Source organism: Theropithecus gelada, chromosome 7a, assembly GCF_003255815.1.
Source record: "Theropithecus gelada isolate Dixy chromosome 7a, Tgel_1.0, whole genome shotgun sequence".
Classification (NCBI taxonomy): Eukaryota; Metazoa; Chordata; class Mammalia; order Primates; family Cercopithecidae; genus Theropithecus; species Theropithecus gelada.
The window spans coordinates 6,439,808-6,457,542 of NC_037674.1; the positions used below are offsets into that span (position 1 = coordinate 6,439,808).

General features: G+C 42.7%; 1 protein-coding gene across 1 annotated transcript in view; it reads right to left on the reverse strand.

The window, feature by feature from the left end:
• The window catches only part of FAN1 (FANCD2 and FANCI associated nuclease 1), a 34,482-nt gene that overhangs the window by 14,469 nt on the left and 2,278 nt on the right, over positions 1-17,735 (reverse strand). Inside the window, exons 3-8 of the mRNA XM_025390866.1 lie at positions 15,661-15,801; positions 13,101-13,302; positions 9,861-10,094; positions 5,687-5,818; positions 3,348-3,456; positions 1,627-1,746 (exon numbers count right to left, since the gene is read on the reverse strand). Coding sequence (XP_025246651.1) covers positions 1,627-1,746; positions 3,348-3,456; positions 5,687-5,818; positions 9,861-10,094; positions 13,101-13,302; positions 15,661-15,801 — 938 coding nt within the window. The remainder of the gene's footprint in view (positions 1-1,626; positions 1,747-3,347; positions 3,457-5,686; positions 5,819-9,860; positions 10,095-13,100; positions 13,303-15,660; positions 15,802-17,735) is intronic.

The following is a 17,735-nucleotide window of genomic DNA, read 5'->3' on the forward strand; positions in this document are numbered from 1 at the left end:
GCTGCAGTGTATCTGTTTGGAGTGATCAGTGGAGAGGCAGTGGTCACACGTTTTGAGTACCATGAATGCCACTGAACTGTACACCTAAAAATGGCTAAAATGCCAAATTTTAGGGATGTTAAATTTATTTTACCACGATAGAAACATAAAAAGTGAAAGAAAAAATAAAAACCAAGAAATTGAAAATCAGTGAAGGCTCAAGCCATTCGGAGTTGGGTGGCTGAAAGGAATGAAGATGGGAGAATGAGACTCTGAAGGGCACCCTGTTCGCTGGCAGAAGACGGTGCCGGGCAGCGGCAGCCTGGCCTCGGAGAAGGAGGGCCCAGCTGGCTCCACCTCTGCCCTGGCCAGGCCTGGGCTGGCTGCAGGGCACTTTGCAGGAACAAGCACTCAGCGAGGAGATCCCTTCCTTGGAGACTGAGGTAAAGATGAAAGAACACTAATGAAATAACAAGAGCTGTGAGTGTGACCAGTAAGACCTCTGGGAACAGGTTAGGAGGAACCAGGCTTAGCTCAAATCTCAAAAATAAGCTCAGTGGCTTGTCTACCCCCTAGCAGAACTGTGAACGGAGGGGAAATCTGCACTCTCTTGAACTTTTATTTCATTGAAAGAAAGGTGACAAACACAAGCTTTCTCCTTCTGTATTTGGTTCTGGGCTCCCAGATGCTTTCTCTTGCTATTTCAGCCTCAGTAAACACCGAGTGGTAAGGAAGCCCCACGCCCTCCTCCATGAGAGGAAATAGCTTTACTGGCTCTTCCCCTGATACTTTAGGTAACAAGGCACTTTTTCAGTTTACGGCAATAAAAACAAGATGTCATATTTCCTATCCCGTGGTCATTTTTTTCCACCTCTACATCACCCCGATTCACTTAATGGGCCACTGAAAAAATCAAAAGCTCCCAGAGGCACAGTCCCCTCCATTCAACTCAAATGCAAGGCTGGAAGAGAGACAGGGTGGGGCCTGCTGGCGGCCACATAAAGAACCACTGTTGCTGCCTAGCCCAGAGGCACAGGCTCTGCGGCCTCACCCTGCCTGCCTGCAGTGGCCACAGAATCCCTGCGCTTCCAAGTGCCCCCAAGGTCGCCACCACAGGGAGCACTGGTACCTGCTCAAGGTCAAACAGCGCTTCCCAATGGCAGAGCCAAACACCTCACAGAAGCACAGAGTCACACATAAAGGACCTGCAGTAAGACAAGGAAAGGAACGATTTCTCGCCAATCTTTCTACCTGGAGACCTGGAGACCCTGTGCCACAAATGAACAAAGTCACCATTTCCAAAACAAACGCCTTCCTTGAAGGCACTTGCTGACGGCTGAGTCGTCTGACTCTCCGTCTCCCTTAATTCCTACATCCTGATTCCTAAATCCCAGCACAGAGTCCACAGCCGGCCCATCTCGCCAGTCAGCGGAGAGAAGACAAAAGCTTCCGTCGCCCAGGCTGAAGGCTCCGTGCCCAGGCTGCGCTGGCATCCCTGGCGTTTTGGGGTTGGGAGAACACAGACAAAAGAAGAATGTTAACGAAAGAAATACATGTTGTAAGATTTTAAGGCATTTAAGTTTGCCATATTTTAAAAGCTGATTCCAAAATGAAAAGGCGTTTCAGGTGTGTTTCATTACTGAGTACCGGTTCCAGGCGCTTCAAGTGCTGGTGTAAGTTCAGGGCCAATCGATCCCACCATCGGCCTCTGCTGTCAGGACAGTAAATTCTCTGAGACAAAAGGCTTTCAAGTTCTCTGACGGCTTCCTATTGTAACAATAACAAAGAAAGCTCGTTAGATTCACAAAAAATCCAGCTGTAATGACATTTACAAGCCCATAGGATTGGTAAAGCCTATTTATAATGCGCATCTTTCCGTTCTACAATGAGGCCAAGGACCCGGAACTGACAGGACAGGGACTTTGAGGTGCCTTCTGGAGTGGGTGGAGTTCCCTGAGGCATCCTTACTTTTCACCGGGTCCCTGCCGGCTGGTACTGGGGTACAGACATCTGTGAGTGCTGCAGAATGTTCTCTGCAAACCAGTCAACCAGTGCAGAGTCACACGGAGTCAAGCTCCAGGCAGCTGAGCACTGGTCACAGCTGGCAAACCCACATACTTCTGGGAACACAGCAGGTCACAGGACCAACTGCAAGAGGGATTTGGGGTGGGCAGGAAAGGAATTAGGGGTGTCCTCATACAAACACTTCAACTCAACAGGGAGACTCTCTGGTCTTAGATTATGTACAGACTGTTCGGTCATTCTGTTTGTTCATCTTCTGTGGCTCATGGACGTCTTCGCAATATGGAATGACTTACCACAAAAAAATGCGTAAACCCCCATACACATGCAAGTTTGAGATTCACAGATTTCCCCAAAGCCCACCCATCGATCCCCCGGATGCACAGACCACACGCCAAGAACCCAGCTTCGCACATCCTCTTTGTAAGATCCCATTTTCTTTTCTTCTTGTTTTTCATACATATGTTTTTGACTATGCCTGGTCTGGAGATAACATTTTCAATATAGAAATATCAAATACAACATAAGTGAAATCTAGCAATTTCACAAAGTTTAGTATAAGGATATGACAGATTTCTGATTTGTGATTATAAATTATCTCCAGACAATCCATGAGAGCTGACAGGGAAGAGTCAGGAAACGGGAGATTTCTCCCTCAGAGATTTCTGGGGACCTCCCAAGTCTCACACGGAGTTCTGAAAGAGACTCAGGCTCAGGCTGCAGACCTGTGGGGCACCCCCCAGGATGCTGGCCGCCACCCCCAGGCCGTCCTGGGACACAGATTCATCAACACACAGGCAAACAGAACAGCTGTCCGTCTTCACCTTCTTCTCTATACTAATCCAAGAGACAGCGGGCTGCCTACATTAAATATGCCCTCGTTGGCCAGGCACAGTGGCTCACCCCTGTAATCCCAACACTTCAGGCCCCCCACTTCAAAGCATCAGAGGTCAAGGTGGGCAAATCACTTGAGCCCAGGAGTTGGAGATCAGCCTGAGCAACATGGTGAAACCTCACCTCTACTAAAAATACAAAAATAAGGTAGGCATGGTGGTGCACGCCTGTAGTCCCAGCTGCTCAGGAGGCTGAGGCAGGAGGATGACTTGAGCCGGGGAGGTAGAGGCTGCGGTAAGCTGAACCGTGCCACTGCACCCCAGCCTAGGTGAAGAGTGAGACCCTGTCTCAAAAAGACAAAACAAAACAAATATGCCTCCCTTATATTACTGTGTGCTAACCAAATAAGTAGAAAATGCTGATCCCGACAGCTGTCCCTTATTGTGCTTAACGCCGTCAAATCAGTAATGGGGCACGGGGGAGGGGAGGGGGACAGGGACCTGTGCTCTAACCTCATACATGTGAAGTCTCTGCAGTATTTCCACAAACAGAGACAAAATCCTTGTATAAATCCACCCAACAGTAAAACACCGCAGAAAGAGTGGCAAATCTTCGTGGCATCTAAAATGAAGACATATACCAGGAGTTTAATAATTTGGTTAATTTGTTATAAGACAATAATAAGAAGTGACAAAGACTGAATTCCTATCTTTTAAAAAGATACATTCTAAATAACTTTCAGTTGTGTACAATTTTCTATACCACAAACCTACATTCTCACAGCCAGCTGCCACGTCCTACGTCACTCAGACAGTGGAGGAAGATGAGAACTAGTCATTCTAAACCAGGGTCAGCGAACTCCGGCCCACAGCCAAACCCAGGGCCTGCCACCTGATTTTCTACGTCCTGCAAACTAAGAATGATTTTTACGTTTTTAAATTGTCAAAATAAATCCAAGAGAATAATACACTTTGGTAGACGAAAATTATATGGAAACCCAAATCCGATGTCCACAAATGAAGTTAACTGGAACACAGCCAGGCTCATTCATTTGCATACATACTTCTTGTGGCTGCTTTTGCGCTACAACAGCAGAGTAAATTTGGTGCCACAGAGACCATATGGCCTGCAAAGCCTAAAGTATTCACTATGTGACCTTTTACAGAAGTTTATCAACCTCTGTTTATAGTAATCTAACTTCCTGTGATTTTTAAGTCAATATTATTTCTTTATAAATATACAGTTGACCCCTGGACAACATGGGTTTAAACTGCATGGCTCCACTTACATGCAGATTTTCTTCTGCCTCTGCCACCCCTGAGGCAGCAAGACCAACCCCTCCTCTTCCTCCTCCTCTGCAGCCTACTCAATGTGAAGACAACAAGGATAAAGGCCTTCATGATGATCCACTTCCACTTAATGAACAGTGAATATGTTTTCTCTTATGATTTTTTTTTTTTTTTTGAGATGGAGTCTCACTCTGTCACCCACGCTGAAGTGCGGTGGCGCGATCTCGGCTCACTGCAACCTGTCTCCCAAGTTCATGTGATTCTCCTGCCTGAGCCTTCTGAGTAGCTGGGATTACAGGCACCTGCCACAACACCCAGCTAATTTTTGTATTTTTAGTAGAGACGAGGTTTCACCATGTTGGCCAGGCTAGTCTCGAACTCCTGACCCACCTCGGCCTCCCAAAGTGCTGGGATTACAGGCATGAGCCACCACGCCCAGCCCCTTATTTTTTATTTATTTTATTTATTTATTTATTTTTTTGAGACAGAGTTTTGCTCGTTGCCCAGACTGGAGTGCAAAGGCGTGATCTCACCACAACCTCTACCTCCTGGGTTCAAGCGATTCTCCAGCCTCAGCCTCCTGAGTAGCTGGGATTACAGGCAGGTGCCACCGGGCCCGGCTAATTTTGTATTTTTAGTAGAGACGAGGTTTCTCTATGTTGGTCAGGCTGGTCTCGAACTCCTGACCTCAGGTGATCCACCCGCCTCAGTCTCCCAGAGTGCTGGGATTATAGGTGTGAGCCACCGTGCTGGCCCCCTTATGATTTTTTTAATAACACATTCTTTTCCCTAGCTTACTTCATTATAAGAATACAGCATATAATACGTGTAACATATCCAATGTGTGTTAACTGACTATGTAATCGGTAGGGCTTCCAGTCAACAGTAAGCTATTAATTAAGTAGTGCGGAAGTCAAATGTTACATACAGATTCTTGACTGTCTGAGGGGTCGGTACCCCAACCCCTGCGTTATTCAAGGGTCAACTATATATCCTAAATGATTTTTTGAAAGTGGCATCTGAAAATACTAATTTTTCTCATCACTATGTAACAACAAAGGAAAAAATGTCTTAAATATTGAAGATGTTTACCATTTTCAAACAAGATAAAAGATCATCTGCTGTGTGCCTGGAACTCTGAAGTTCGCTTGAGCTGTCTTGTGCAGAGTTTGTAACACCTACTTGAATGTCCTTCAGAAGAACACGCCTACCATGCTTCCCACATTCGTCCTGCTGCTGGCTTCCCTCACGTTTCAGTTCAGCTCACCAGTACTCAGGGAGGCCAACACCCCTACAGATGGCATGCGACAAGCCAAGTATGGGGTTGGCATGTGTGTTGCCCAGGGATCTGAGTTATATCAAATTCACTTTAAACCTTCAGACATTTCCTTCTATGGCACACAGCACTTTCACTCTAGGCAAAGCGGGTACAAAATTCAATTCCACAGCTGGTTTAACCACAGAGCAAAAGGAGTATATTCTTCATGAAGAAAGCTACTGTAAGTGTTTGGAACAACCTGGTCAATGTATAAATTTTGGCAGGCACCTAGAAAAACTCTCACCTCAGAGAAGGGTGGTTTTTCAGTCTGTTCCAATCCCTTTTTGCACACTGAGCGAGCTCCTTAGCTTCTTCCCAGTTCCCGTTGGCCATTGCGGAAGAAATGTCACTCAGCATGTGCGTGGCTGCTGCATATCTGGAGGAAAATGCCATCCAACTTCCAAATAAGAATAAGCATTCCCATAGAATGACCACATCCTAGCCACTAGATCTCACTCTGAAAGGCAGAAGTGTGCTTTTTAAAATATGAGGGCCACTTAAATTTTATTCTAGTAATAATTTCTCTTAACTACATCACTGGAGTGGCCCAGAACGGATACAGAAAGCCCAAGTGGAAAGATAAAAACATTTGTGCTGTATCATTACATAACATGTTCCATTCTATCAATGTGATATGGATCAGCTCATCCTTCCTGATTCTGGCACTCATCCATTCACTCATTCAACAATGTGACAGCAAACATGTAAGCGACGTCAGAATTACAGTCAGACGTAGATCTGATGATTTAATCATTTACAATCAGAGCCAGCCAGAGGGGCGCTGCCCAAGCTAAAAGGATTACCTGGAATATTTCAAAATAACTAAGGGATGCTCCTTGGGAGATGGCAATGCTGAAATGTTACAACTTAGCTTAAGAAAGACAATTTTTCATCGCTCCTTTAGCTACCAAAACACAAAGACATTTGACCAGCAAATTCTGTTAACAGTTTGAGTACATGTTCATTGTATTTTGGTCTTATATCTAAAAGAAAAGCCTAAAGCACATAATACCAGTATGTACAAACACTGTAAAGTAAGAGTAAAGAAACTGCCTCCAAATGTCAAATTTTGCTCACAAATTCTTAGATCTAATTCTTTTATAATATGCTGCTCATTCAGTTCCATGGCTTCAAACACTGTCCATATCCCAGTGACTCTCAAAATGTTGACTTTTTCCAGGCCGGACCCATTCCCTGAGCTCCTGACGGCAAGTCCAATGCCACACACGACAGCTTCAACCAAACAGCTGAAGAGCACCCCACACACTGACGTCTCCAGCACCAATCCCCCTCAGTGGATGGCGCTCCACCCAAGGCAAAATACCAGAGCCATCCTTGATCCACTCCTCTCCTTCTCGCCCACATCAGAATCAAGTCTTGTCTTTTCTGCTTCCAAACTGCCTCACACATATTCACTTCTCTCCACTGCCGCTGCCACCAACCCAGTCCTGGCCACCCCCCCAATCTTAGCCAGGGGTCTCCTGAGTTCCTCCAACTCAGCAAGCTCTCTCCTGCCTCAGGGCCTGTGCACATGCTATCTCGTGGCCGGGACACAGGCACCCAGACCCTGACACGGCTACCTCATTCTCATCCTCAAGTCCCACTTCAAATGTCACCTCTCCAGGCCACTCTGTCGATAAAGAACTTCTCCAGCCTGCCTCTCAATTATCACAGCACTTCTCACACACTTGAAATATTGTTTATTTTCTATCTCCCCAGGGAAACATAGCCCCATGACGGCTGAGGCCCTCTCTTGTGCACTGCTACAACCCCTAACCAAGTCACATAATAGGTACTCAACACTCATTTGTACTGAATGAATGAGAAAAATTTTAAAAGGATAAATTATCTCAAGTACAGAGGTAGACAACAAGGGTTTCCTGGCCAGGTATCACATTACCAGATATTGTATACTATTACCTTTCCAGAAGTCAATTAAATCTAGTTTCATTTACATGTTAAGGCCCTCTGCTTAACCAAGGGAGTTTTCATTATTTTTACTATTTACAGCACACTTGCTTTCTAGAAAGAATATGAGATGCCTTTTAAACTTGTCAACCGTGGTTTTGTCATAGAACTTGGGTATAACATTAATAATGACAATTAAAATAGTAATGGACATGTAGTAGGCATTCCTCATAGGCCAGGCTCTAAGCACTTCCCATTCACCCCACCCATGTCTATAAAAATATACTATTATTCTCCCCATTTGACAGATGAGGAAACTGAGGCACGGGGTGGGTTCACAGTTCATTGGTATAGAAACTGGAACTTGGCTTCAGGGTATACATTCTCACAAGCCAGAAAAACATAAAGCCAATAAAAACAAAAAAGGTAAAGAAGATATGAGACAACTGAAAACAGGGTAAGAAGAAATAGTCTTATTAGAGATTTTAACTAAAAAAGTTATTCCAACTGAACACAAATAAGATACTGAGCTTCCTGACAGCTAAGATAAAATGGGCAAAATCAGATTATACTGACGCTGCCGTGATTCAAAAATTTCAGTAACTTACTTCTTAAAGCACATGGCTTTCCTAGAAACACTTCAAGGACTTTCCTAAAAGCAAACATCAGAATCAATTTTGGTTAAATTTGAGTCAGAAATCCAAATCAAGAATCAAAAGTGACATTTTGGGAAATCCAAATTAATTGTTTTTATCAAAGGTGTTTTCTTTAAGGAAATCCACATTTTTTTTCTGTAAGACCTACACTATTCTTTCTTTTCAAAACTTGCTTTTTAATACTGTAATCCCATTATTTGTCTGGCATCTATTATTATTCTTAATTAACATAAAATTGCACATATTTATGAGGCACAGTATGATACTTCAATGCATATATGCAATGTATAATGATCAAATTAGGGTAATTAGCATATCCAGCACCTCAAACTTTTCTAAAAATGTTTTAGAGATGGGGTCTCATTATATTGCCTGGGCTAGTCCTGAATTTCTGGACTCAAGTGACCCTCCTGCCCCAGCCTCCCGAGTGGCTAGAAATACAGGCATGTGTTGCCATACCAGGCATTGCCTCAAACATTTATCATTTCTTTGTGTTGGGAATATTCTAAATCCATTCTTCTATTTAAAAATATATAATAAACTGTTGTTATAGTCATCCTACCTTCTACAGAACAAAAGAACTTATTCCTTCTATCTAGCTGCACTTTTGTGTCTGTTAAGCAACCTTTCCCTGTCCCCCTCCCCTCTATCCTTCCCAGCCTCTGGGAACCACTATTCTACTCTCTACTTCTGTGAGATCCACTTTTTTACCTCCCACATATGAGTGAGAACATGCAGTATTTGTCTTTCTGTGCCTGGCTTATTTCACATAACATACTGTCCTCTGAGCTCATCCATGTTGCCACCATGAGAGAATTTCATTCTTTTTTATGGCTCAATAGTACTCCATTGTGTATATGTACCACATTGTTTTAATCCATTCATCCACTGATGGACACTTAGGTTGATTCCACATCTTGGCTATTGTGAATAGACTGCAATAAACATAGGAGTACAGATATTTCTTCAATATACCAATTTCTTTTCCTTTGGGTATATACCCAGTAGTGGGATTAGTGGATCACATGGTAGTTCTTTTAGTTCAGAAACTACTTTTATTGGACAAACCAAATTTTCACTAAATCCATGTGCCAATATAAATTAGTGAAAATTTCTAATATCATCTGTATATCTAATTATCATATGTATGATATACAAGTCATTAATAGCTTTACCTAAAGTGTTATTAATAAGAAAACATTCATCTTCAGTCTTGTTCATACCAACAACATATTCATAAGCCAAGTCTGTTAAAATGTCTGTGTCAAAAAATACAGGCCGAGGGCGGTGGCTCATGTCTATAATCCCAGCACTTTGGGAGGCCAAGGTGGGCTGACTGCTTGAGTCCAGGAATTTGAGACCAGCCTGGGCAACATGGTGAAACCCCATCTCTACCAAAAAAATACAAAAACTAGCTGAGTGTGCTGGCATGTGCCTGTGGTCCCAGCTACTTGGGAGGCTGAGGTAGGAGGATCACTTGGGCCCAGGAGGTCGAGGCTACAGTGAGCCATGATCATGCCACCGCACTCCAGCCTGGGCGAAATCCTGTCTTAAATCAAAACAAACAAACAAAAAATACTCCCTTCCAAAGGTACTTGGAAACATAAACCAGAGAAAGTTTTTGTAGTTCTAATTCAAAATTCCTTGGGTTGTGGCAACCATAATCTCAGCACACTTCTACATTTTCCCTATAGTCATAGAAATGTATATAAGTGGGGCAAAAAGTGATTAAAAACTGTTTTGGCTGTGGACTTATGTCCAAATGTTTCTATTTTGGCTGAAAAAAATAATAAAACCTTTTACTATATTGTGAAATACACATATAGATATTATAGTGAGCTAACATCATCTTACCTGATAAGATCATCTCTGTCTTGGAAGATTTGGGTTTTCCGATTGATGGTGTAAGTAGGAAACTCCATTCGGCCAAGGTTGACCAACAGGACCGTTGAAAGCTGTCCCTGACCTCCACAAGCAGCGTCTTCATCCTCCATGGAGTCGGTCAACGAAAACAACAGCAAGATCCGGGAAAACACAGCCCTGGGGCCTTTACAGATTCGTATTGACTGTCCAGCCAAGGCTTTGGCTCTGAAAAATGTACAATGCAGAAACAACTTTTAGCTTTTTAAGCATTTGGATGTCAGATTTTACAAATTATTTTCATCTAAAATAAAGAGAAATGACATTCACTATTTTAAACACTGGAGCATTACTTAACTGCTCTGGGACTGAGAGCTCACCCAGGGATACACAGGAGTAAATGAATGTACATCTCCAAATGGTTCCACACATGGTTTGGCTCCATACAAGTGCTTCCTTCCTCGACCACACAGTAGGATGGGGTTTACCCTGGTCATGAGTGCTTCACATACCAGGAAATCTTTCAGAAAAGTATCACCTAGTCAACATGAAGCAATTCTCAATTTTTTACTCAAGTGATGATTTAGATTAAATAATGGTATTTCTTTAAAATGTCATTATCAAAGGCTCTGGGTAAAACATCGGATTTTGTGTACCAAGATGTGGTGCAAATGTATACACCACAGTTTGGTGCTATTCTCTAATGCAGCAGTCAGCAACGCTTTTGGCACCAAGGAGTGGTTTCATGGAAGAGAATTTTTCCATGGACTGGGGTTGGGGGAGGTATTTCGGGATGAAACTGTTCCACTTCAGATCATCAGGCAATAGATTCTCATAAGGAATGCGCAGCCTAGATCCCTCACATGCACAGTTCACAATCAGGTTCGCATTCCTGACAGGAGGTAAAGCTCAGGAGGTCATGCTGTCTGGCACACTGCTCACCTTCTGCTGTGTGGCCCAGTTCCTAACAGGCAATGGATAATTATCTGTCCCTGGCCTGGGGCTGCAGACCCCTGCTCTAGTGTACAGAATGGTCCAGCAGCATCTCTATTCTAGGATAACACTGGAGTGAATTCAGTTCCATTCTGGATGTCTGCAAGGTGGGCTTGGAGGTCTAAATTAAACCCAGGACCATGTGGGCCCTCTGACTCTAGCAGCTTAGACACCATCAATAGCAGGGTTTTTCAGCGTCAGCACTATTGACATTTAGGCTAGATAATTCTTTGTTGTCAGGGGCTGTCCTGTAAATTATAGGATGCTCTGCAGTGTCCTGTCCCTGGCCTCTATTCACTAGATGCCATTAGCTTCATCACCTCCAGTACTGCCAACCAAAAATGTCTCCAGATGATGCCAGATGCCCCCAGTTGAGAACCACTGGCCTAATGAAAGATGTCACACCCTCCTGGTGCAGAAGCTACTAAATCAAAAGCAGCACTGCATCCCTGAGGATGTGGGAGAGATGAGTGCCACCATCACGGAGTTGAAGGGGAAGAGGTGGGATTCCTATTACACCACCACTGAACTGAGAGCCACTCATCTACAGACTGCCCCAAAGTACCCATTTCATCCACCTCCATGCAGAGTCCCAGGGACGCCCCCAGTGGACACAGCCTCCAGCCTGGAAAAGGAAGCATTAAACGCAGAAAACTAAGCAATGACTCCTGCAAGGATTAAAAAAGCATAAATAATGTGCCTTTTTCTGTAATAATGTGCCTTTTCCTGTCTTCATTATAATAGCAGAGTAAGAGCACCAGGCAACTGCCCTGAAATTCCACTGCTGGGCTTTACATCAGAATGAAAAAATAAAGGACAACCTTAAAGGACAGTGGTTTTTACTAGAACTAAAACAGCCTTGAGGATTCTATTTTCCTACAAGTCCAAAGTCAGTGATAAAATGCGTTCATCTCATTTATTTTAGCTGTTCTATGCTAAGTATATATACCAAGAAACGGTTGCTAATTTTTTTTTTTTTTTTTTAAGATGGAGTCTCGCTCTGTCACCCAGGCTGGAGTGCAGTGGCACGATCTCAGCTCACTGCAACCTCTACCTCCCAGGTCAGGCAAGTCTCCTGCCTCAGCCCCATAGGTAGCTGGGATTACAGCCACGTGCCACTATGCCAGGCTAATTTTTGTATTTTTAATAGAGACAGGGTTTCACCATATTGGCCAGGCTGGTCTTGAACTCCTGATCTTGTGATTCACCTGCCTCGGCCTCCCAAAGTGCTGGGATTACAGGTGTGAGCCACTGTGCCCAGCCAGAGAGCTGCTAATTTTAATGTTTACTTGCCTATAAAATGTTACATATAAGGTTAACATCAAATACTTAAGAAATACAATTAGATAAAGGAAGGACTTAGAAGACATTTAACATACCACACAGATGAGGATTCTATACTTCTCAAGTCAATTAATTACAAATATGTGATTTATTAAAGTACTTTTTAAAAATCTGTAATACAAGCTTTTTTGAAGTGTTGTATTGACGTTTTTCTTAATAATGTCTGCCTTATTATACCTATGTTTCATTAAAGATTAGTATTTATAGCACCTCCCCAACAAGGATGGGCTCATAACAACTGAAATATACAAAATAAACATAGAAAATAAATAACAACATCATTTTAAAGTGTTTTTCAAAAGCATCCTCTCATTTCATCCTCAGTGACTCCAGAGTAGTGAACTCCCAGACTAAAGTTGATATAGTTTGATTATATAAATAACATGGGCAAAAGAAATCAATTCTAAAAGTTTTTGTAATTTTCAAATGAAACAGGTCAAGGGCTTCTCAAGAACAAAAGAAGCCACTCACAGTGTTTGGTAAACTGTTATGTTTACACTCATGAAAACTTGCACATTAAGACTCCCTGATTATACTTTGTTTAGTAAACAAAAACTTTACTAAAATAAAAATTTGACTTAATAGTTTAGCCTAAAATCCTGTAAGAATCACTTAACACTGTATTTTTCTCAGAAAATAAAATAATAGAATTTACCAAAGGCCCCACTGCCTTCCGATTTTTCTTGGTCATGGAAATTAACACAGTGTTATGACAAAAATTTTGAATAATAACCCAAGAAAGAATCCAGGCTATTGCAATTAAGACTTTTCCGGCCTTCTCAATCTAATTGCAACTGAAATATACAATTACAGTTAAACCAAGTGTACAATCTACTGTAAGTTAATATGTGCTATCAACATTTTAAATGTTTTTACTGTAACGATAGCCAACAAAACCTTTTTAAAATCACTGCACCAATTCCAGGCTTATTCTTGCCCCAAGTGCAGACTGAACGCTGTTTGGCCAATTTGAGAAAGGCGTCCACCAGCTGCTGTTTCTGTCCATTGGGATTCACCAAATGGAAGGTCTTGGCCAGGGATTTTAGTTCAGGAGCAGAAAGGAGTTCAAGCCCTTCAGAGAGTTCTTGCAACTCAGATTCTGAAATGGTTAAAAAAAAAAAAAAACTTTTTTAATTTTACTATTTTCTAGCTTAATTTCCCTTAGTTAGATGAAAATAAAATGAAATTCTACTAAGAAAATTTTAATTAGTTGCCCAAACCAATCATTAAATGTGGAATTATTAACATATTAATAATGCTATCATATCTCTTTAAAAGGGTTATCGAATAATAGAATTTCTCACTAAAATCTAAAGGAAAATGTGACTAAAATAAAGGCACACATGGATAGCCATTATGGTTTGGGCATCTCAACACTTGCTTGGAATATATACTCCCTGCCTTTCTCTTTACAAAACCCCTACAAAACGGGACCTCTCAAACCAGGTCAGAGAAACTGAGCATCAGCCCTTTTATTCCCACAAGAGCCTCTCTTGCCCACTCGGCATTCGTGAGCCTGTTTGGCTATTGTGGGCCCTGACACCAACCTTGGCCTAGGAATTTGGCTCAATCAGACTTCACTGGTCTTTGCCTTCAAGGCTTCACAGTTTAGGGCAGTGCCTTCTTCCCCCATTCAGTAAATATTTATTGGGTGTACACTGTCTGCCTGGTAATGTTCTAAGGTCCCGGGCATGCTACAGTGAAAGAAATCCCATCCACAGGAGCTAGCTTCCCAGCATAATAATTAAATGAATAGGCATATTTATCAGGTAGTAATAACCGCTCTAAAGAAAAACACAACTTGGGGAGGCAAACCGAAGCTGGCAGGAGGCTGGCTCTATTTCACACCGTACAGTCAGGCAAACCTCTGACGAGGCGACACCACGCAGAGGTGAAGGAAAGGAGGACTCTGCCACGTGGCCACGTGGTAGAAACTGACCTGGGTGGAGGGGAAAGTGCAAGGCTCTGACACAAGAATGAGCTCATGCTGGTGAAGAACACTGACGGCTGGGTGGCCGTGGCAGAGAGCGAGAGTGACAGCCAGAGCCAGGCCCCACAGGGCTGGAGCATGGGTGGGACTTGCACTTGACTGAGTGCCACAGTGAGCCACCAGAATCCTGGTTTTGTTGCTCATTTGAAGGTAAGTCAAGGCTCACCCACAGCAGTCACTTGGCATGCCTGTCAGACATATGAATTTATGGAATCTGCACATTTTCCAAGTTGGGTGGGGACTGAGTATCAAGTCCCCCAGGTGACCCTGCTGGCACTGATGTGTGGGAAGCGCTGCTCTGCAGAGGGTCCTGTGTCCCACCACTAACCGTTCACATCCAAGCTCCTTCACTGAGCTTTTATGCCTCTCCCGCAACTTTCCCCATCCCACCCCATCCGGCCCCACCCTAACAATCACCCTAACACACTTCCTGCTCACTTCGCTTCATCCCACTTACTGCTCCCCACAACAAACTCTGCCCCAAAGAAACCATCTGGCTGATTTGCTTATTTTGGTCTAAAATGTCAGCAACTTGAACTGAAGGCTCACATTTCCCTTTCCTAATACAGTACAATTTTGTACCCAGTACATGGGTAGGTACTTAATGAATGCTACTGACAAGACAACGAAGGGTATCACTGCAGAAGACAGACTCTCCTTAGTGTTCACATAGGCTTAAAGCAATTCGACAATGCTTCAGGCAATCAGCATAATCGAAGAGCTGTATGTGTGTGAACGGGGTGGGGGGCAGATGAAGTACTCCGAGGCAATACTGGTTTCAAACAACCAGCTTTATTCTATCATAAAGATGAGGACTCTGACTAAGATGAGTCAAGTTCTTGCTGGAAGGAGAGTGCCGAGAAGGGATGTATTTTTTCTTTTTTTTTTTGAGACGGAGTTTCACTCTGGTTGCCCGGGCTGGAGTGCAATGGTGCAATCTCGGCTCACCACAACTTGAACTCGCCTCCTGGGTTCAAGTGATTCTCCTGCCACAGCCTCCCAAGCAGCTGGGATTACAGGCATGCGCCACCACACCTGGCTAATTTTGTATTTTTAGTAGAGACGGAGTTTCTCCATGTTGGTCAGACTGGTCTCGAACTCCCAACCTCACGTGATCCACCTGCCTCGGCCTCCCAAAGTGCTGGGATTACAGGCATGAGCCACTGTGCCCGGCCGGGATGTATTTCTTCTGTGGCACACACCCATGTCTATCTCTAAGTGATTTTCGTTCTAAACCTGCCACAGTCAAGAAAACAGCAGCAGACCACCTTTCATTATTCTAGTATTCTTAACTCAGGCTAAGAATGGCTTTAGCATTATATGAATAATTAGATTAAAAATTCAATTAAAAAATAGTAAGTTACCAAGCACCACCCAGGGGAGGGCACCATAATACTGCCACCATTCTGCAGAAGCTCAGTTCTTCAGATCATATTTTCATTTCACATTTCCTTCTACTAGTCATACCTGTCTGTAGAAAGCCTGCATTCTTCAATTCTTCAATCACAGGTGTTAAGTCTGAGGCAATCTCTTCATATTCTAATTTAGTCATCTTAATCCAGCTTAATTTACGTTGAAAGAGCCTTACATATAACTTCTGACCAGTAACTGCAATAAAGTTAAGAAAAACATTGAAAATCACTACATTTACCTTTTAAACCTAAGGTGAGTAAATGTACTATTTAGAAATACACATACGCTTACCACATGTATAAGGCCATCATTTTATGGTATAAACCATTTTGAAAGTACATTGAAAAATTTGGTAACAATTATTGGTCATTTTAAAACTTCTAAAATCAAGTTCCCCCTTTTCTAGCCATCAACATTTCTACTCCCTCAGAAAAGCCCTAACCAGAATTCTTATTTTGTTCTCCACTCTTAGCTTAATATGCATTACTCTGATTTAATTGAAAATAATCTGAAATAATTTTCCAAAAAAAAAATGTCTAGCTTCAGTAGGGCAGTCATCTCTAACCCAGCAATCTTGACCAAGCTTCCTAATTAACCTGTTTGGTTTCAATCTCCCTATTACCCAGATTATCTTTAAATTTCGGCCAACTCTAAAATGGTTTAATTGTATTTTGAAAATTTCCAACATTTATTTTCCTTTCTTCTTTAAAAAGGCAAAATTGACCTGTCATGATGGCTCATGCTGGTGGTTTTTTTGGTTGTTTGTTTGTTTCTTTGTTTTTGAGATGGAGTTTTGCTCTTGTTGCCCAGGCTGGAGTGCAATGGTGCAGTCTCAGCTCACTGCAACTTCTGCCTCCCAGGTTCAAGCAATTCTCCTGTATCAACTTCCCAAATAGCTGGGATTACAGGTGCCCGCCACCATGCCTGGCTAATTTTTGTATTTTTAGTAGAGACAGGGTTTCACCATGTTGGTCAGGCTAGTCTCGAACTCCTGACCTCTGGCCATCTACCCACCTCGGCCTCCCAAAGTGCTGGGATTACAGGAGTGAGCCACCACGCCCAGCCTATGGCTCATGCTTGTAATCCCAGTGCTTTGGGAGGCTGAGGCAGGAGGTTCGCTTAGGACCAAGAGTTCAAGGTCATAGTGAGCTATGATTACACCACTGCACTCCAGCCTGGGTGACAGCCAGAAACCCTGTCTCTAAAAGAACTTAAAAATAAAAAAATAAAAAGGCAAAAACAATTAGCAGTCATTATTTCTACACACCAACAGATTGTACATGATTCTCCATTGAGTGCAAGACACATGCATATGCAGGACTTGCACTAGGAAAACTGTTCCTATTTCTCAATTACATGGAAGCACAGAACCACCAATCACTGAAATACTCACAGGAATGCAATCAGCACCCAACCAAAGATCTGTGACTAGTTTGGATAGAAAAGCCGATGTGCTATTATGTCCATCTTCTGGTGAGAACAGCAGAAGTAGAGATGCAAGTGGATACTACACACAGCTGTGCCCAGAGAATTATTGTTAAAAAGTAACACAAGGAATACCATAATTCCACTGTGCGAATTTAAAACAAAAATCCTTCTCTTAAACATTAATAGTAATGTTTAGGATTCTTCTCTTTTTTTATCTACTGAGGAGTCACACATGGCTGCATTTTACTAAAGGACAGTGAGACCACCACGTAAGTTTTTTCCTGCCCTCAGGGACATGGTTCCACAGAGCCATCATGGCCCTCTGAATAACACTGTAAGGACACAAGGGTGGCTTTTACTACAAACCTGCACTACTGGCTTGGAGCCACCCCTGGCTTCCAAGGACTTGAGGCATAGACTAATATTTGTAATGTACCAATTTCAGCTTGAAAGTTTCCATTTCCTCCACATCCTGTCTTTAAAAGGCACAGTCCATGAATCTAAAATGTTGTTGGGAGAAAGAAAACATGCCTCAGATTAGTTTGTTTTTTCCTGTATTGTATTTTATTCTACTTTCATCTTTGAGGAACAACAAAACCTAATGGGAAGCCTGATTACACGCTCAAAATGCAAACTCTGCTTTTCTAAGTCACATCGTATTGTTTTTTTAAGCTGGAAAAGGTGGTTTTATAACTAACAAA